Source organism: Peromyscus maniculatus, chromosome X (assembly GCF_049852395.1).
Source record: "Peromyscus maniculatus bairdii isolate BWxNUB_F1_BW_parent chromosome X, HU_Pman_BW_mat_3.1, whole genome shotgun sequence".
NCBI classification, from domain to species: Eukaryota; Metazoa; Chordata; class Mammalia; order Rodentia; family Cricetidae; genus Peromyscus; species Peromyscus maniculatus.
In genome coordinates this window covers 39,280,576-39,301,894 of record NC_134875.1, presented here as the reverse complement: position 1 = coordinate 39,301,894, position 21,319 = coordinate 39,280,576, and the positions used below count along the sequence as shown (strand labels likewise).

Genomic DNA, 21,319 nt, shown 5'->3' with positions numbered 1-21,319 from the left:
TTCAAGTCACTGAAGCAAAAAAAACCCCAATTGCCATTTGCAAAATCTACCCAGATAAGTCCACCTTGGTTATTCAATGCTGTCCTTATATCTAGAAAGTGAATGGAATTGAGAAAAGAGCATGACAACGCAGGACAGTTGTATGCCTCTGCCTCGGTCTTTAGGGAAGTCTCTACTCAGGGCTAGTGGTTGTAGAAGTGGTGAAATTATAGCTAGTAAAACCACTTTCTAACGACCTCATTACTAAGTTGAGAGCACGTGCGGCTCACATCCCCCCCCCCCATATTTTGATAAATGATGAGGAAGTTGGGGAAAGGGAGTGGACAGAGTATTGGGATTTAGAATTAAATTGGACAGTTTGCAACAATTCAAAATCCTAACTGGATATACTTACTGCATTGCATTCAATTCTGAAGCAGCCAACAGGAGAAAAAAAAAATGAAAGGCATTTTCCTTAGCTTTTTGCTTTATCTAAAATAAATGAAAATATAGTCTACTATAGAAATTACTAAATTTGATTCCTGCCTCTGGGTTATTCTAAGGCAAGTCTCAACCATAGAATTAATATGTAGGATTTAAGGGAGATCAAAAGATTTAAGAAGGAGTGAAAGATACAGTTTGCAGTGGTGATTTTATGAAATGGAAGATCTGTATTGATGTGATGATGAATTGATGTGAGATGTGATGATGAATTGATGTGAGATGTTGTGGCTTTTGTATTATCATTGTGTCTACTGTGAATGTTCAAGCCAATATGTAATGATCACTGCAACAATCAGTAATACTGTTAGGCTGGTCAGATTGTCTTGTTTGTCTTCTTTTCCCACTTTATAAATATAAATGGATAAGGAAATCAAGCTTTATTCTAGAAAGTTGAGCCTATAGTTGAAATGAAATCTCTTCAGATATAAAGAAATACGTTAAAAGATTGTAAAATATAGAATTATTTTATTCTAGGTTCTATTGTCAGAGTACTAAGACTTGAAATAATTTAGGGGAAAAAGTATCTTCATGACTATCTTGCTGACTGGAATAATCATTAAACCAATCATCTATCCCTAATTAGGAGTGTTCTTATTTAGTAAAAATTTTGCATGCTCATTCTGTATTACAGAGGAATTGTTCAGATTGATTAATAATAAAAATTCTAGTTCTTGCTAGCATGACCACATATGATCAAATGATAATTACAGTATTTTAATTGTCTAATAATCAATTGTATATTTTCATTAAAAGTTACAAATCTTATTGTACTGCAGATTCCAATCTTGAATACAGTTTATCAGATGAGTATTGCAAGCATCACTTCTTGGTTGGTCTGCTTCTGCGGGAGACCTCCATTGCTCTTCAAGACAATTATGAGATCAGATATACAGCCATCTCTGTCATAAAGAATCTCTTGATAAAACATGCATTTGATACTAGATACCAGCACAAGGTAAGGATGTCTAGACAGTTCTTGGGAGCACACTAGTAAATTTCTCCTAAGATTTTTTTCATTCCAGATGATGTTTATAGTGGAGAACGAATATGAATATCAGTGAAAATGTATTTTTATAAATAAGTTATTATTTTCCATTTCAGGTCATTAAATTTTTTAAAATACCTGTAATAACTTAAAGAAAAACATTTTCTCAAATCATTTTTTAATATTTTGATGCTGGGTATGGAACAAGCCATGATCCTGCACATAGTGATATATACTCTGCCACTGAGCTCTGTATCACCAGCCACTCAAACCATATTTTTAAATTTACATATATTAAGGTCTGTGTTTATGTGACAATGAAATGAGAATAGATTGCTTTATGTGTTTTTCTTATATTTAGTATAAATATTTGGGCCAGTCAAACTCTTTCATGACTTCCTATATAAACTAATTAGGACTTTTGAAAAGTCATAGAGGAACTGGAGAGGTGGGTCAGGAGTTAAGAATGCTTGCTGCTCTTGCAAAGGACTGCAGGTTGGTTCCAGTATCCACATCTGGTTATTTAACCACCTGTAACTTCAGTTCCAGGGAGATCCCACTCTTCTAGCCTCCAAGGACAGCTGTGTTCACATGGACGTACACATACACACAAACATCATATAGAGTTGTACCATGAATATACTGTCAAATACCTTAATGCCCTTAAATATAGACACATATCCCTAAATAAACATATTGATATTTGTTCAATAAGACATATTAAGTATATCATATATAAAATACATAATATGAATTGTTCTTTATACTAAAAAGATGTTATGATAGGATTTTACTGTCGATAGGCATGGATATGGCTGTAAATATCTTACATACATTTAACATTGTTTATGTGTGACCATAGCTCTGGTTGCTGTCTGCTACTACTTTAAATATGTATTTAAATGTCATTAACATTGTAATTTAAGGGCATGGAAAATTAAACTACAAACTGAGTTAATTTGGACTAACCCTACATTATTTCTCTGGTATTTAGTAACTCAAGGAAATATAATATTTCATGTTTGACAACACAGCCTTTAATTTTTAACATTCATATATAAGAAAAACATAGGATATAATTTGTTATTATAATTATTTTGAAAACCTGATTTACAGGTGGATTTGTTTCTACAATTTTCTTATCTGTTGTATTTTCTAGTTACCAAGATTTTTTTATTTGGAAATATTGCCAGATTTTTTTCATGATTCTGGCTGAAAGTAAATTGACTCCTTCATTTTATGATATAAATTATTTTATTGTAGTCTGTGATATCTTTGCCAAATTATAAATAACATAACACTGATGTTGCAAACACTCTTTTCCTTTATGTGGTTATGATTGAAAGCTGTCACTGGACTCTGTCTGATGAGTAAGTTCAAACATCTACCAAGTTCTTGGACAATTAGTCCTCTCAATTTTGTAGGTATTAGCTCACTTGTAGTCTCTTAATCTGATTTTTGGGGCCGATTTCATTCATTTGACGTATATGCATATTATTTGTCAATAAAGTTTTGATATTTTTCAGAACCAGCAAGCCAAAATAGCACAGTTGTACCTCCCATTTGTTGGACTGCTCTTGGAAAATATACAGCGACTAGCAGGCCAAGATACTTTGTATTCTTGTGCAGCCATGCCTAATTCTGTAAGTGTGAATGCATTTCTCTTTGGAGTTACATCTTGTTTTACCTGATGCACTTGGAATTGAGGTCATCTGCTATATGATCTCGATTGTAAGCAATTATTTTTCAGTATATTTTACATTTTTCCTGCTTTTCCTAGAGCAATGCTTCTCATCCAATAATGTGGGGATGTGTTAGAACCCAGATCTTAATTCAGTCGGCCCTAGGCTGAGGTTCAGAGGCCATGTGTCTAACAAGCTTTGGTTACCTTTGTCTAGTCCAAAGGCTACATTTTGAATAACAAGGCCCAAAAAAATAACACAAATGCCTTGTTTCTATTTTGTTCCTTAAAGTTTGCTGCTAATTATCACACTTTAGTGTTTTTATTCATCTGGAGAACGAGATGAAAGCACCTTCCCTTCCAGAGTATCAGACACTGGGGGTTTAAGACTCCTTTGCTTCTTTCTCCCTATCCTCGATAGTCTCTGATTAGTATTTCTTGGTAAGTCCTTTTAGTTTATTACAGCTGGGTGAGCTTTCTTTCTAGTCCCCTTGGTGACTTAAGACTTACTTAAGGCACTTAAAGGGTGACTAGGTTTCTGTCTGTCATAACCACCTTTGCCCTTGCAATAATTAAAATATTCCTTCCCCACCTTAGACTTAAAAGGGTTTCTGTCAGTTGCTCCTAGTTTTGCCCTCTAGAGACATGTAAAACATTTGTTTCCACCTTCACAATTTGTCCCTTCCACATATGCTTTTAAATTTTTCTCCAGGACACATATCACCATTTGGCCATTTGTTCCAAACCATTTATTTATTTTCTTGGTCAATGCTTCTGGATACTCGCCCATTTGCCAGTGGCCCTACTAAAACAATTATGCAGGCCATGTGCCAACACTTGAAAGGCTGGGGCATGATGATGCAAATTCATGGCAAGCTTGGGCTACAGAGTAAGACACTATTTCAAAAAAAAAAATTATGCCCAAATTGTATGCTTTGTACTTGTTGGCCCGTGTACGTGTTAACTCCTATCCCTCTTCATGTTCTGAATGGTCCAAGATCATCTATGTACTTTGCATAGTCATTTCATATTGTTCAGTGACAGGTTGAACTCTGCTTTACAATATAATCTGGAAAAACTTTCCCTGTAAAATGCCCCTGCTAATTTTGAAAACCACTCCTAAGTTCCTGAGAAAGAGCTTTTTAAAGATGAGTTAAGGGCAGAATTTTATTTTCGTTTTTAATTATGTGTTTATGCGTATGTCAGATGTGGGTTTGTGCATGAGTACAGTTGGCTATGGACACCAGCAAAGAGTGTCAGATGCCCTGGAGCTGGAGTTATGGGCAGCCAACATGGGTGCTGAGAAATGAATTCTGGTCAAGAGCAATTAGGCACTCATAATTTCTGAGCCATCTCTCCAGCTCCATGTGTTTGTTTTCTGAGATAGGGTCTCACTGTGGCTATAGTTCAGGCTGGCTTGGAACTTGAAATGATTCACCTGATTCCGTGTCCTGAGTGCTAGGGTTACTAGCATGCACCACCACACCGGATGGAAAAGCCACTTCTTAAGCTTGCCTGGTGGCTTTCTCGCTTGTGGCACTTGATCGTGTTAATGAGTGGAATGTGGATGTAATCTCACTGGGTGTCACACTGGTCTCTCTCCACACAGTAGTTCATGGTCAAGTTCATTCCACACATTTGACAGTGATATTTGGAAATGTTTCACTATCTGTCCTTTCTTTTATAGCTCATGTTCCCTTAGAGACTTTCGTTACACTTCAGCTTCTAGCGTTGTCCCTGGTTCCAAGGAAGAGAACTGAACAATATTGAGATTATGCCAATTGCAACCATCTAATTATATCATTTGGTCAGAGGTTATGATTACTGCAGTATGCTAGCAGCCAATTTTTTTAAACATGCTACTTAAATACTAAGAGTACCTGATGTAACTTTCACAGTGAGCTTTGTTTTAAAATCAGGGACAATCTAATTCAGATTTCTTGTGCTAGTTTAAAAATTGGCTAAATGACTCAGGCACTGTATTCTGTTATAGGCGTCCAGGGATGAGTTTCCATGTGGCTTTGTTTCACCTACAAACAGAGGGAGCCTGACCACTGACAAAGACACAGGTAATTAAGCTCTTTAATGATTATGCATCACATGAGTGTTTAGAAATGTACCTCTACTCTTTTTGAAATATTTCATAAAACTATACATAGCTTGATCTTTCCTGAAGTTTAGTTAAAACATGACTCACACATGCAGCCACATTTTCTAGTTTGTCTGAGCATGATCAAAATGGCTAAGTATAGTGAAAAAACTAGAAGATAAAAACAAAAAACAAAACAGTGGTTTCCTTTCCTCTCAACTTTCATCAATATTGGGCAAGACACTTCCTTTTCTAGGTTTGTTTCCTTACCTATAATATAGATAAGCTGTCTTGTGAATTACGTGGCTTTATTACATGACTTCCAAGGAATTGTAATCCATTGCCAATTGTTTTGGAGGGGAAAATCACTTCACCTTTACTTGTTTCCTTGTGGTGTTTTGATATAAGAATTTCACATTTTAGAAGGCCAGGATCTATTCACTGTAATATATATTTACTTAAAATAATGTAGTACTTAGTTTTAAAATTATTTTGATGGTTCTTCCTGTTGCTAACAAGAACTTGGACTTTTTTCCAGCCTATGGGTCTTTTCAGAATGGTCATGGAATTAAGAGGGAGGATTCAAGAGGTTCCCTTATCCCAGAAGGAGCAACAGGATTTCCAGATCCTGGCAACACTGGTGAAAATGTAAGAACCTAAACATATAGGATAGCCTGGTGACTAGGCTACCAAGATCTTTTAAAATAAACATGCAGCTGTATTGTCGCATATAGTCTATTTTGGATCTATAAAATGCATCCCACAATTCTTGAATATTTTAGTAGTACCTTCCTATCCCTGTAGCTGCTACTAGGATGTCTTTTTCCCCCTTAAGCATAGTTATATAGATGAATTGCTAAACAGTCTTATTAAATAAAAACCCCAGAGCCAGATATCGGGGTTAAAACCTGAGAGATCAGAGGAATAGGAAAAGCCATAAGCCAACTTCACCTTACTGACCCTCAGCTCCCAAAGAGACCTGCTTCCTGTATACCTATGCCTATATGCCATTCTGTTCTGCTATCTCACCTCCTCTTCCTGCCCAGCTCTATCACTTCCTGTATATCAGTACAGACCTCCAAACCTTTTTGGTTAACTAGTGTTGGAATTTAAGGCATGTACCACCACACCGGGCTCTCTTCCCAGTGTGGCCTTGAACTCATAGAGATCCAGACAGATCCCTGCCTCCCGAATGATAGAATTAAAGGAGTGTGCTACCATCGCCTGACTTCTATGTTTAATATAGTGGCTGGCTTTTTCCTCTGACCCTCAGATAAACTTTATTGGGTTGCACAGGTAAAATATCACCACATAGCTGGTTTGAATTTTTTAGTGGAAATTTGAGACAAGGTTTTGCTACAAAGTTCAAGCATGCCTCAAACTCTTTATGTTGCCCAGACAAGCGTTGAACTCACAATCTCCTGCTTCCACCTCCAATTTACTGCTTTGAACTGGGGTGTTACTATGTTGCTCAGCTGATGTCAAACTTCTGGCCTCAAGCCATCTTCCTGTCTCATCCTCCTGAGTAATTGCAATGACAGGCAAATACCACAATGCCCAGTTTACCTGGTTGTCTTCAAACTGTTGATAGGGAGTAAGGCAATTATCCTCAAGGAGTCTAACTCTTTTGCTGTAGCTCACTGCAACCTAGAGGGGAGGTTCCAGTTTAAAATTTCTAAACTGCCTTGCATTTTAACCAAAACATATCAGCACAGGGCTGATTCAATCTTTCTTTTTAAAAAATAACATTTTTTATCAAGTAAATTTTTTTCATTTGTTTTATATACCAACCAGTTTCCCCTCCCTCCTCTCATCCTGTTTTCCCCCACCCCCCTCCTGCCCTGCTTCCCATCTACTCTCCCCACTCCTGCCTCCCATCTATTCCCCCATCCACTTCTCCACCTCCATTCAGAAAGGGGCAGGCCCCCCATGGGTGTCAACAAAGCAAGTCACATCAAGTTGAGGCAGGACCAAGCTCCTCCCCCTGCATCAAGGCTGGGTGAGACAACCCAGCAGGGGGAAAAGGTTCCCAAAATAAAAATAACATTTGAGAGAAACTTTAGGTCCTCAAGTGGACAGTCTTAGAGTCTTCTAACTCTTCCATCATATTGTTTTAAGCCTAAAAGTAAAATATAAAATGTGTCTGCCTTGAGGCCAAAATACCACATTTTAGACAGTAAAGTTCTGTGACATTATATTATGTAAAATCATATATTACTTAGAAGGATCTGTAACATATTTTTAAAAATAATAAACTCCCATTCCTGTTTTTAAGTGAAACTGGGATTTTGACTTAAGCCAGCCATACCTGACCCCATGTTTAGAAATCAGCAATTTTCCTACTATTTTGTGGCATGTTCAATGTGCATCAGAGTCACCTAGAGGGCTTAAAAAGAAGTGGCTGCACCTCACCCTCAGAGTGTTAGTAGGTCTGAAACAGGGCCTGCTAATTTGTATTTCTAAGTCTACAGGTGATGCCACTTCTGCTGGTTGGGAAGCACCCCTTAAGAACCACGTGAATATACATCTTTGAACCTTTGAGTAAATAGTAATTTATTCACAAAGGTTCCTATTTCACACTATTTTGAATTGTGATGATATTGTCGTAGATAAGGTCAGAGCAATTAAATAACTTACTAGTAAATGGCTGACAAGCAATCAGAACCAAGGTTTGTTTTACTCCAACTCAAAGTTCTTAGTAAGTCCTACCTTAGTTCTATGTTCCCTCTTAGCTCAGCTCAAGAGTACTGATTTATTAGCAAGGGTAAAGCTTTGTATTGTCCTATTTATATAAAACCTCAAATAAATGAGATCTTGCCATGATTTGGTATTTAAACAGACCTAATTAAAAAATAGGATTATAGCCGGGCGGTGGTGGCGCGCACACCTTTAATCCCAGCACTCGGGAGGCAGAGGCAGGCGGATCTCTGTGAGTTCGAGGCCAGCCTGGGCTACCAAGTGAGCTCCAGGAAAGACGCAAAGCTACACAGAGAAACCCTGTCTCGAAAAACCAAAATAAATAAATAAATAAATAAAAAAGGATCATTATTTTGATATAATTTGTAAATATTACCTGGCCCTCCTTATTTTAATTATTGTATAATTAGTCCATTTAAAATAGATTATTTGGGCGACCTGCCTGCGCGCAGTGGCCGCTGGGCGGCGCCATATTGAGAAGGGCCGAAGGGAGCGGAGCTTTCCAGGACTCTGTCTGAAATCGGCGCGGCCCGGGTACCTGAGCTCTTTTCTTGCTGGTTTGAGACTAAAGACTTAGATTAAGTAATTTGTGCCCCAGGGTACCCATTGAGCACAGAGAAGGGCAGTGACGAATGGAAGTGCTTTTCGATCTCGCCAGAGAGTCATCTCACCGCTTTGGAAGCCTTTGGAAACTATAACAACAGCTATGTTGCTAAACCACCCCCTCCTTTTTTTTTCTTTAATAAATGAGGAAACCCAGGCTCAAAGCTACCCACGTAGAGCGGGGCCTGGGAGGAAACAGGAAAAAAAAATAGATTATTTGATGGTTGGGAGTTGGATATTAGTACATTCTAAGTAGCGATTCAAATTTAAAAGTGTAATTTTTAGGCAGCAATGGGGAATAAAACCCAGGAACTTGCATATGGTAGGCAAGTGATCTACTTCTGAGCTTTATCTCCAGCCCTAAAATGTCCGTCATGCTTTCACATACCTTAATTCCCTCCTTCACGTAAAAGCTATTCTTCCTGAAAGTTATGTATTTTAAAATTTTGCAATTATAACATAAAGCATATGGGAGTAAAACATAAATACGTAATTAATGGCTATGCCTTTATGAAGACCCCAAAGTAATTTCCAGTGATATTACTAGGTACTGTAGCAATGAAGACTCAGCCCATTTGTCTGTCAAATATGCCATAAAATTGGTTTTGATAGTTTTCTCAAATAAGACAGGTAGTTAAAAAATAATTGAGATTAAGGCTGTGTAAAATTGCCATATTGTTCCCTAAGTCTCCTCTCTTTTATCTTACAGACTCGACACAGTTCTTCAAGGAGTAGTGTATCCCACTATAATCGTCTGGATCAGTATGAAATCAGAAACCTCTTGATGTGCTACTTATATATAGTAAAGATGATTTCTGAAGGTAAGAAATGAGCATATTCAGCAGGAACTCTACTCGACATGCCCCCCTCATGGGTTCAAGCCTGTAAATTGAGAACATGCATGTTAGAAACAGATCTTTCAAGATTTAAGTCATAAAATATCCCTTAAGATGAATATTAAAATAAGTTCCTGTGGATTTGAGTCTGATAAAATTTAAAAATATTAATTTATAAAAATTATGCAACAATTTTAAAGGATTTTTATGCAAAGCATAAAATATGTTAAGTAGTTAATATAACAGGAAGGAAACAACCACAATACAAAATTAACATTTTAGGCTTTATTTGACTCAGGATTTGAAAAACAGAAACAAAAAATCAGGGTTTTCTGAAGGTAGGGGTTGCCACCATTGTCTCTGCATCACCGGTGTTGTCTGGAGTCAGTCCTTGTCTCTGCAGCACCACTGTGTTGCCTGGAGTCAGTCCTTGTCTCTGCAGCACCACTGTGTTGCCTGGAGTCAGTCCTTGTCTCTGCAGCACCACTGGTGTTATTTGCAGCCAGACTGTCAGGCTGCTTCTCTTCTTGGAGAAGAATGGTATTATCTCCTAGCATTACTAGTTTTCTTTTATACTATATGACTGTCTATAAATAAGGGGTTAACTACATGCCCTCAAAAGTTAAAGTTATTTTCTCTCAAATGCCACATTTCTTTACACAATTCTCATCCTCTTTTTCCATTTCTCAATATTTTGCTCAAAAAGTATCCACTAAAGTAGGCATCATACAGTGTACACAGGTAACATTATATTCCTCATAAATATGTACAATTAACAAAGTACATGTAAACTAATGGTAGAGTACATGGCTAGCATATGTGAGACCCTGGGTTCAATTCCTAGCACTAAAAAAAAGAAAGAAAATTTCTTAGCACTGCAAAAATTAGTAAGTAAATTTAAAATAAATTCAAAGTGCACCTAGTTTCTAATCACCATAATCATGTAACTTTTATAATTAAAATTTAATATTTTTATTTATTTATTTTTGCTTAGTTATTGTTTTATTGTTTTGTTTTTTGAAACAGTCTCATTTTGTAACCCTAAATGGCCTCAAACTTGCTGTGTAGACCAGACTATCCTCTGCCTCTCAAGTGCTGGGATTAAAGGCATGCACCACCATGCCCTGCTTATTTGATTTTTTATGTGTATGTGTACCACATGTATGCCTGGTGCCTACAGAGGTCAGAAGAGAGCATGAGATCCCCGGGAACTGGAGTTACAGATGGTTAGAAGCCACCATGTGGGTGCTGGGAACTGGCCGCAGGTCCTTTGCAAGAGCAACAAGTGCTCTTACCTGCTGTGTCATCTCTCCAGCCCCAATTTATGTAATTCTTGGAGACAGGGTCTCACTATTTATCCAAAGATGGCAACTCCCGATTCTCTTGCTTCAGCCTCTTGAGTGCTAGAATTACAAGGGCACACACCACACTTGGTTGTTTCATTTTTTCCCACCACACTTGGTTGTTTCATTTTTTCCCACCACACTTGGTTGTTTCATTTTTTCCCCCTGGTGTCAGATGATGAACCCAGGGCCTTGCACATGCATATGCAAATGCTTCACTGCCACTAAATACCTAGGCCATATTTTTGAACTTTTTTTTGGTTACTAGAGACATGAACCCCGGGCCTAGCACATCAGCTATATACCACCAGCCTGTTTTATCCATCTTATTGACTATTACATACTTTATTTCTGTGACACATAAACATTAAAACAGATTAGTCAGATATGAATAACAAATTCTATAGTACATCAATACAATAGTCTTTTTTTTTTCATAGTCAGAGATGGTCTTGAATTCACAATCCTCTTGCCTATCTTCCAAATTTTGGGACTAGAGGCAGCTGCTAGCATGCTCAACTATTTTTTGTTTTAATTTTTTTCTGGTGGTGGGGATGAAATCTAGGGCTTGGCACATGAATATCTTTACCCATTTTTAGTAAACATTACTTGCTTTTTTGTGATAGTACAAAATAATATAAGTAAAATGAATACAAATTATACAAATAATATAAAATTATACAATACAAATTATGCAAATAATACAGATTACTAGATAAGTTGATGTAGAAATATTAAACCTATTAGCCACATATGAATAAAAAATGTGAAATATGTTAATACAACTCAAATAGTTATTTTTTCTTTTTGAGATGGAATCTCACTATTTAGCTTAGCTTGGCCTGAAACTAACCATGTAGTACAGGCTAATCAGCCTCCTAAGGGCTGGGATTCTACCATTTCATACCGAAAAACAATACAAATAATTCTGCAATCTATTGGTTTCAGGAATATACAACTTAAGAGTAAACTGTCAAAATTAGATTGAAGCTCTGTGATGGACATCCATGTTTTGGAAAAGAAGTAAAATAATTTTTAAAACCAGAGGTTCATTTCAGGAAATAATAGATTACCTAATAACAACCACAACTCATGCTTTGCCTTCCCACAAAGATAAAAAATGGGAGAATAAGGAAACTGATTATGATGTTTATGGGGTTTGTTTATTAGAACCATGAATATTCTAAAACATTTTATCACAATTATAATAGTTTTGTAATGGTGAAAGAAATACTGTATTGTTGGCTCTTGGAATGAAAAAAATTATAGTATGGGAATACTCCTGTTAAATTCATTCTTTTTTGTATGGATTTAACAAAAGTATTCCTGTACCATTAATTCATCTATTCCAAGAGCCAACAATATAAAAGATATCCAAGAGATACATGGGTATTTCTGAGCAAAGAAAGTAAAAGGACAGAGCATGAGGGAGAGGAGAGATACATTGCTGACTACTTCTCTCCTTCTAATCCAGTGTACACATATACACAGACAAGTCTGGATGCATGTTTTGATGTCACAGATAAAACCATGACTTTTCTTTCTTATGAATGTAATAGTTTCCCTTATAAATAGAGCTTTGCTTAGTCTGCCAAATATTTTGCCCTTGTTATGAAGTTGTTCTTCTGTTCCTGCTTTGTGGTTTCAGGACATTTTCTTTTCTTTTCCCGGAGCTGAGGACTGAACCCAGAGCCTTGTGCTTGCTAGGCAAGCACTCTACCACTGAGCTAAATCCCCAACCCCATCATTTTCAATAACTTATATATATGCTGTCTACATCAAATCTCTTTATCTTGTTATGTTTAAAGTCACACTGCATGCCATAAAGTTATGCTCATTTTATTCTAAAAAAAAATGTTCACTTCTAGATCCTTTTCAATGGGTTGGTTCTACTGACCTTATCTTGTCTAGTAAATAGTATTTCCATTACTCTATATCCATTTAAATGTTGAGCTCCTAAAAGTTCATATCATTCAAGTGCTCATAGCTTTTTAAATTTTGTTATAATCTTAGTAACTTTAATGTAAACTTTTGTTCTACTTGTACACATTGTTCTTTTGAGGACAGGGGTGTTCTGAAGAGTTTCCTTCTCTGCCCTCTACATTTTGCTAACAGTAATAAACTATTTGAGGGTCAAAGTTTTTAAGTCATATTGTTTTATTCATTTTGTTAATTCTATAGTCTGAATTTACAGGAATACTATCTTATTGAAAAAACACATTTTCCTTGTAAGAAAATGTGAAGGGAAGCTGCAACTTCTTTTTATTTCTTAATTTTTCTTTTCAACACAGAGGTTCCTGAAGGAACCCTCTCAGAATCACTTTCAGGCTTTTCACAAGTTCTTACATTTTCAGATTCACTAGTATTATTCAGAGAAGGTTTTTCCTTGGAAGGTAAAGGAGCATTACCAGATTCCATTGGAATGTCATTTTTGTATCTGAAACCAGAGAGTGCTAATCTCCTTCTCTGAACGTATTTTGAAGTATAGTCCACAGGAAACACTTGTGTACTATTTGATTTTTTTTTCTTTGTCAGAGATGGCAATACATTACTAGGCTTACAAGGCATATTTTCCTCTGAGGTTTCAGATACTATTATAGCTTCTCCAGAGGACACACTGGAAAGGCTCCAAGCAAAGGTATTTTTTTCCCATTGTTGTGTTTTTTTTACTCCAGAAAGGCTCGAGATACTAATCACGTCATCTTTCTTTGAAGTTTCCAATGTAGTTGTTAAAGAATAAGCAGTACATGAGGGTAAGACACTGGCCTCTTGGGCAAGATTTTCCTCAACAGATGGGGAATCTAGAGAAGTCTCTGGCACTTCAAAGATTCCCTCATAGTTTAGTTGAGGTGGATTATCATCTGGATTTGGTTTTCCATCCAAATCACATAGAGACTGTTGCTGTTCATTATGTGGTTCCACAACATTCCTAGGAAACAACTGTACTGGTTGGGAAGGCTCCTTTACTATATAAACTTGTTTCTTTTTCATTTGAATACTGGGAATGAAATCCTCATAATCGCTATCTGAAAAACTCAAACAAATACGTGGCAGGTTTACTTTTATCTTTTCAGATAGCTTTCTATTTTCTTCTTTTAATTTGCTATTTTCTACAGTGAGCTCAGCAATCTCCGCTAGCCTTTTTTGTTGCATGATACTAAATTCTTGCTGTAGCATTTTCTTGTATGTTTCATGCATTAAACAGCGCTCACATGATTTTGAATCGGAGGTCTCCCGTGTCTCCGTCCCTGATTTATTCTTTGCTACTGGGCCATAGCGCCTTCCCTCTGTCAACCTGGCCTTCCTCATATTGGTCAATTTCATCTGTAAGCGGTGAAGCTCTTTATCATGGATGTCCTTCAGTGCTAACCACGCCCTTTTAAAGTCATCAGACACCAGATCGCTCACACTAAGCTTAATTCTCCCTAAGTGGGAGGCATTTGGACCATCTCCCCTGTCTTCACCGCTACTACTGACAGCCTGCATCTTGCCTCACTTCCTGCGAACCCGGCGGCGGCGGCGGCGGCGGCGGCTTTGGGCGGTAGCCCTGACAAAATGGCCGAAGCCCCTCCGCTGAGCGCCTGTCACTGGCGAGTGACCGGCAGCCGCACTGGCCGACCTATACCTATGGGGCTATGGCCAGTGGCTGGGCTGTGCCACCGACTAAATGGCAGCGGAGCCCCTGAGGGGACGGTCCACTGACCGGAACACTAACCTCTGCGGCCCTGCCCACGGCGGCGACAGGCGCGGCCTCACGGGCCTCACCCGGCCTCACGGGCCTCACCCGGCTACCCCTTTACAGACCTGCCCAGAAGCTGCCTTAAGACCCGGTCCACACGAGCTGGTGGAGGACGGACAGAAAGGCCCGTTTCTTTTTCCTAGAAAAGAAGCCAAAAACTTTTTGTTAAAAAAAGAAAATTACCAGAGCGCGAGGGCAAGAAAAAGCCCACCGCGCTCTAAAATGGCGCCACCACCCTCTGAGGACAGGCGGGAAAGCCAGAGGCGGCTGCGGGAGAGTGCGCATGCGCCCCCCGCATGCGCACCTCATACGTTCCCCCGCCCCTTTTTTTCCTGGGAGATACCAAAAGGCCAGGCAGGGCGGGGGAGGACAGAAATTGCTGTTAGCTTAGTCTTTTAGAAAAATCATATTTTAGAACAAATCATGTCAAAACTAGTTTTGATTATTGATGATTACTATTTTAGAATCATTGAAAACTGTCAATATTAGTGGTTTTATAAAAAATGTGAGAGTAAACTGAGAACAGTGACCCGCGCTTTAATCCCAGCTACTCCTGAAGGTTGACTTGCGAAGATTGTGGGTTCAAGGCCAACCTTAACAATTTTCTGAGGCGCTAGATGCCAGTTTAAAAATAAAATTTAAAGGCCGGGCTGTGGCGGCGCACGCCTTTAATCCCAGCACTCGGGAGGCACAGCCAGGGGGATCTCTGAGTTCGAGGCCAGCCTGGTCTACAGAGTGAGTTCCAGGATAGGCTCCAAAGCTACAGAAACCCTGTCTCGGAAAAAAAAAAAAAAAAAAAAAAACCCAGGTCATGTAGCTCCATGATAGAGTGCTTCTCTCTCTGTCTCTGTTTCTCTCTCTCCCCATATACATATACATATATACATATATGTGTGTGTGTGTGTGTGTGTGTGTGTGTATGTTTGATCCCAGTATCAGGAAAAAATGTATTAAAAATGTGAGAAGCAACATCAAATCCCTTTCATTCTGTCTCACGCCATCATAAAGTCAGCATTGTCTCCTCAGTCCCTGTCTACCAAAGGCTGTTGCTTGGATGGAAAAGGAGCCATTTGTCTACCTTTTATGACAAAAGATTTTGTCATTTACAACAGGGATAGCCAATACTGTTAGCTATATCAGAGGAATATAAAAAAGAAAGTTATATAACTTTTATTTTTTTTTAGTCAGAGCTGGGCATCTCATCACTTGGGAGGTAGAGGCATAGGATCAGGAATTCAAGGACAATCTGGACTATGAGACCCTGTCTCAAACAAACAAAATAAAACCCGATCGGTAGGTGGGTAGGTAAATCCGAAAAGATATATTGGAAAAATGAAGGAAATAGGTTTTAGAGGGACTTACATGAGGTAGATTTAAAATATTCTTCTGTCTGAAATAGTTGGAAACATAGATAGATCATCGGCCTCATTATCCAAAGAGGAAAATGGAAGAAAATAATCTGTCTCCTTCTCTAAAGTTATTAAATGTTTTGGTTAACAGAATCCTTTGAGTGCAGATAAAGGCACCCAACTTCAGAAAAATGTCCATAAACCTAGCATTGTGAAATTTTAGAGTTGGCTAAGCCTTGGGTAAAAGATAAACAAAACTTTCCTTATTTTGTCTCCAGTTATGATAGGAAGACTGGAGCAAACCATCCCAAAGGACATTTACAAAATAAAAAGAAGGTTAGAAGCTGAAATAAAGATTGTGTGATGCATTTGAAACCAATGCAAAAAATATGTATGTGTATTATTCTGAGCACAGTGTGATGAAACACGTTTGTTATCCCAGCACTCAGGAGGTAGGGCAGGAAGCAGGAAGTCAGGGCACTTCTAAGTTTAAGGCCAGCCTGGTTCTCATAGTGAAATCCCATCTAAAGAAAGGGGAAGGGGAAGCCCCCTTGGTGGTGCAGACCTCTAATTCCTGCATTCTGAAGTGGAGGCAGGAGGATTAGGAGTCACCCTCAGCTCCACAGTGGATGTGAGGTCAACCTGGAATATGTGCCATCCTGTCTTCATAAAGACAGAGCATATGCCGGGCGTTGGTGGCGCACGCCTTTAATCTCAGCACTCGGGAGGCGGAGGCAGGCGGATCTCTGTGAGTTCGAGGCCAGCCTGGGCTACCAAGTGAGCTCCAGGAAAGGCGCAAAGCTACACAGAGAAACCCTGTCTCGAAAAACCAAAAAAAAAAAAAAAAAGACAGAGCGTGTGGGTGTTGGGCAGTAGAAGAAAGAGGGATGAAGTGTGGGGTGGTGCTTGACGCTAGGCTCACTCTATTTTTTGTTCTTTCTCTTGTTTTCAGATACTCTCTTGACGTACTGGAATAAAGTGTCTCCCCAGGAGCTCATAAACATTCTCGTACTTCTAGAGTAAGTTGCACTATTTTCCTAAATGTTCCGCTTATTCAGAAAAAGTTAGTTGAAGGAGTTTAGATGTTACAGTTTTTGTGTTTTTAGCAGCTCGTTTGCTAATGTGGTAGAAAATGTCAAATTATCTTAATAATCTGGAGTCTGGCATTCTTCACTCAGTGATAAAAGAAAATCAAGGAGGTGGAATACAGGTGATCCCATAGAAAAACTCTTAACCAGTGATTTTACAGATGAGCGGGAGTCTTATTATGTCCATGAAAACTAAGATGCTGTCAGCTGGCCTGTATTGTTCATTTGAAGCAGATCCTGTATTGATGAACAGCTAGAATTCAGATTTTGAACTCTTAAGTAGAGCTGAATAATTCTAAATACTACTCACTTCAGGAACAGAGAGATACAGTTTTATGGATCTATATAGAAATATACATCTACAGGTATTTAAAAACACTTGGTCACACCATCCATAGTGATTGAAAGGTGTTATATGCTGAGCTACTATGTTATCATTATTAAAAGCTAAAAGGAAAAATTATAAACAGAAGGAAATGTACATATGTATTATATATATGATTTATATGCACATATAAAATACAAGGGATAATCGATATATAAACAGTTCATTCAAGTTTTCAAAATATTACATAAAATATCTGCTGACTAGCAGTTAGGATTTCAGGGGGATTTTTCTATATATGAATTTATTAGTTTTTTAATTAATATACAAAATAATGAGATTTCTGTTATGGCATTTTCATTCAGATCGTTTCTGTTCATCTTTCTTGCCCCATCTTCTAAGCCCCTCCCACTCCTGCTGGCCCCCTTCTTCCCTAATGTGTCATTTTCCTATTTTCTTCTTTCACTAACCCTCCCTGAAGACCTCTTGCTCTCCTTCATGGCCCCCTTTCTAGTTCACACACACACACACACACACACACACACACACACACACACACACACACACACACCCGCTGTAGTAAACACTGTCAATACACTGGGAAATATCTCCCATTGAAGTCAACTGATGTTGAGAATTTGTTTGAAATGAACAGGAGGAAGGGGAGGGTGGAGAAAGATTAGCCTGCTTTTCATAGAACTTAAACAAGTCTTAATGAGTGCTAGAGACCTTGGCTATGGTATGGTACAGCACACAAAGGATGTTTTACACGGTCAGTTTTTTCTTTTTTTTAAACCTGCCATTATAACGATAGCAAATATATGTGGAAAGATAGGATCTGGCAAGCCTATAAGTAGTTATCTGGGCATTTATTTTGTGGAAATGTATGTTCTTGTAAATTGGTCTCTAGAACATATGACTGTTAATAGTTGTTAAACTGCACCAGGTAGCAGTATATACTAACATGCTGTCATTTTCCTTTCCAGAGTATGTTTGTTTCACTTTCGTTATATGGGAAAAAGAAACATAGCGAGGTAATTCCTGCAGCACTACAGTGTTCCATTTCTTCCCCTTCTTTTCCAACAGAGAGCAGTGCCACCATAGCATATAAAACCTAAGATACTGATTTTAGGTTAACATGAAGGCAGCTGTGATTCATTCAACAGATCCCAATTCAAGGTTAAAACTAATGTGAATCAATACTGTGTTTTCAAAATGGTAAAGATGAGAGTGATACAGAAGGTTTCTACCTTCTGAGATTCCCCTAAATTTCAAGCAGATTCTTGTGTTTCCAGGAGGACTTAAGTAACAGCTAAATATAAGGGTAGGCAGAAAATCAAAGAGCCAAGGGTAGTTGTAAGATGTAAATTTTGCTGGGCGGTGGTGGCACACGCCTTTAATCCCAGCACTCGGGAGGCAGAGCCAGGCAGATCTCTACGAGTTGGAGGCCAGCCTGGTCTCCAAAGCGAGTTCCAGGAAAGGCACAGAGCTACACAGAGAAACCCTGTCTCAAAAAACCAAAAACAAAAAAAGATGTAAATTTTGCCAAATATTAAGGTGACTAGCAACCTTCAACAATAATTAGGATATACATTATATATTATTTATTTATTCTTTTGCCTCTTAAATCTTTATAAAGAAATGTGTGAGGGGCTCAGCGGCATAGCTCAGTGATAGAATATTTATTTGTTTAGCATGCACAATGCCCTGGATTCAATTCTTAATAACACCAAAAAAAAAAAAAGAAAAAGAAGAAGAAAAGGAAAATAAATTTGTGCTTGGAAAATAGCTCAGCACCTTCTTAGCATGTGAAGTACCTTCTTAGCATGTGAAGTCCCGGGTTCACTTCTCAGCACTGGACAAAAAATCAGGAATGATTGAAGGGCCCTAAGGCAAAGAAAGGTCTTGCTTATTTCAGTTTGAGTGTGTATGTGTATGTATGAAGTAGAACTACTCATTAAAGGAATCAAATACAGTCTTTTAGAAATGTATTTAGTTTGTGGCATCTTGCACAGGTACATATACCATGGCAAATGCATGAAAGTCAGAGGACAGCTCGTGGGAGTGGGTTCTCTCCTTCCACCACGTGTGTCACAGGGATCCAACTCAGGTTGTTAGGTTTGGTGGCAAGTACCTTTAACCATTGAGCCATGTCTCCAGCACTAAATGGTACATTTTTCAAAGTTCAAGTCCACAGCAGTTCCTTTTTCTTGTTTGGTTTTGGTTTTGGTTTTGGTGACAGGATCTCATGGAGCCCAAGTTTGCCTTGACTTGCACTATCTCAAAGGAGGACCTTGAACTTCTGATCCTCTTGCCTCAACTTCTCAAGGGCCGGGATTATAAAATGCGTGACCACACCTGGCTTGGTTCCACCAATTGATGCCTTTGGATGGGGTTAATTGCTGTGTCTCTGGAACAGCTTAGTAATAGATCTCAAGTGATAAGAGTTCCAGTTTCCACTGTCTTTTCCCTGTGACTGTGAGCTGCTCTGATCAGTAGCACCTTAGACCTTAACATCTCAGCTTCTGTTGCTTCCACCTCATGGTTAGAAGAGAACAGACAAACTTTTTCGTCCTTAGTTTACCTATGACCCAGTTGTAAGCAGTCTGGGAGACTAGATTGATACTCATTCTTGTTTTGTTTTGGTTTGGTTTGGTTTGTTGTTTTTTTTTTTGAGACAGAGTTTCTCTGTGTAACAGTTCTGGCTGTCCTGGAACTCACTCTGTAGACAAGGCTAGCCTTGGACTAACAGAGATCCACCTGCCTCTGCCTCCCGAGTGCTAGAATTAAAGGTGTGTGCCCCAGTGCCTTTTGATACTCATTCTTGAATGTCTGATGCCAGCCCATTCCCATTTTCAGTGTCTGTCTTTTCTCTTCTCCTTCCTCACTTCCTGCAAAAAGACTGAATAGTATTGGAGTGTTATCTACTTAACCCCAATGGTTTTTAGATGTTATAGAAGTGGGAAGCTCTTTCTAAATTCATAAGTTCTATTATTATAGTATAAGCTCTTTTTAAAAACCCATTAAACTTTGTACAATTAAGGGATGGAGAGATGGCTCACAGATTCCTATAGGCCTCCTTTAATCCAAGTAATAGTTGATGGAGTCTTGAGCAGCCTATTATTTATCTGGAAACATCAATTAAAATCACATTTTAGTTTAAAAGATTCAAACAATTAAGTATTTTTGTAGCTAGAGTTTTCCTGCCTTGCCCACAGTCAGGACAAATCTTTGTCACCCACCAGTCCCACAGCCGCTCAGACCCAACCAAGTAAACACAGAGACTTATATTGCTTACAAACTGTATGGCCGTGGCAGGCTTCTTGCTAACTGTTCTTATAGCTTAAATTAATCCATTTCCATAAATCTATACCTTGCCACATGGCTCGTGGCTTACAGGCATCTTCACATGCTGCTTGTCCTGGCAGCGGCTGGCAGTGACTTCTTCTGCCTTCTTGTTCTTTCTTTTCTCCTCTCTGTTAGTCCCGCCTATACTTCCTGCCTAGCCACTGGCCAATCAGTATTTTATTTATTGACCAATCAAAGCAACACATTTGCCATACAGAACATCCCACAGCATATTTTATTGCAGCACTTAAGGTTTTTTGTTTGTTTGTTGTTTGTTGTTGTTATTTTTTTTCCAGACAGGGTTTCTCTGTGTCATTCTGACTGTCGTGGAACTTGCTTTCTAGACCAGGCTGACCTGGAACCCACAGAGATCCATATGCTTCTGCTCCCCGAGTGACAGGCCTAAAGGTGTGTACCACCACCATCTGGCTTTATTTTAATTCTTGATTTAAAATTGTGTTCTAGGGTTCATGATGCCTGGCTATCAAAACACTTTGGAATAGACCGAAAATCTCAAACTATGCCAGCTCTTCGAAACAGGTCAGGAGTGATGCAGGCTCGACTTCAGCATCTTAGTAGCTTAGAAAGCTCCTTCACACTTAATCACAGTAAGTAAACATGGGAGCGGGGACCCAGAGGATATAGCCTGGTAACGCTGTTTAATCTTTTTTTCTAATTCATGTGTTTGTGTGTGTGGCATGTATATAGGTATGTTCATGTGTGTGGGTTCATATGTGCAGGTGTGTATGGCAG

General features: G+C 38.6%; 1 protein-coding gene across 3 annotated transcripts in view; it reads left to right on the top strand.

The window, feature by feature from the left end:
* The window catches only part of Dock11 (dedicator of cytokinesis 11), a 184,050-nt gene that overhangs the window by 116,467 nt on the left and 46,264 nt on the right, over positions 1–21,319 (top strand). For all 3 annotated transcript variants that reach the window (XM_006992962.4, XM_015986474.3, XM_015986475.3), the window contains 8 exons: positions 1,260–1,438; positions 2,995–3,111; positions 5,143–5,218; positions 5,777–5,886; positions 9,248–9,359; positions 16,758–16,824; positions 18,205–18,252; positions 21,032–21,174. In XM_006992962.4, the coding sequence (XP_006993024.1) occupies positions 1,260–1,438; positions 2,995–3,111; positions 5,143–5,218; positions 5,777–5,886; positions 9,248–9,359; positions 16,758–16,824; positions 18,205–18,252; positions 21,032–21,174 (852 nt within the window). The remainder of the gene's footprint in view (positions 1–1,259; positions 1,439–2,994; positions 3,112–5,142; positions 5,219–5,776; positions 5,887–9,247; positions 9,360–16,757; positions 16,825–18,204; positions 18,253–21,031; positions 21,175–21,319) is intronic.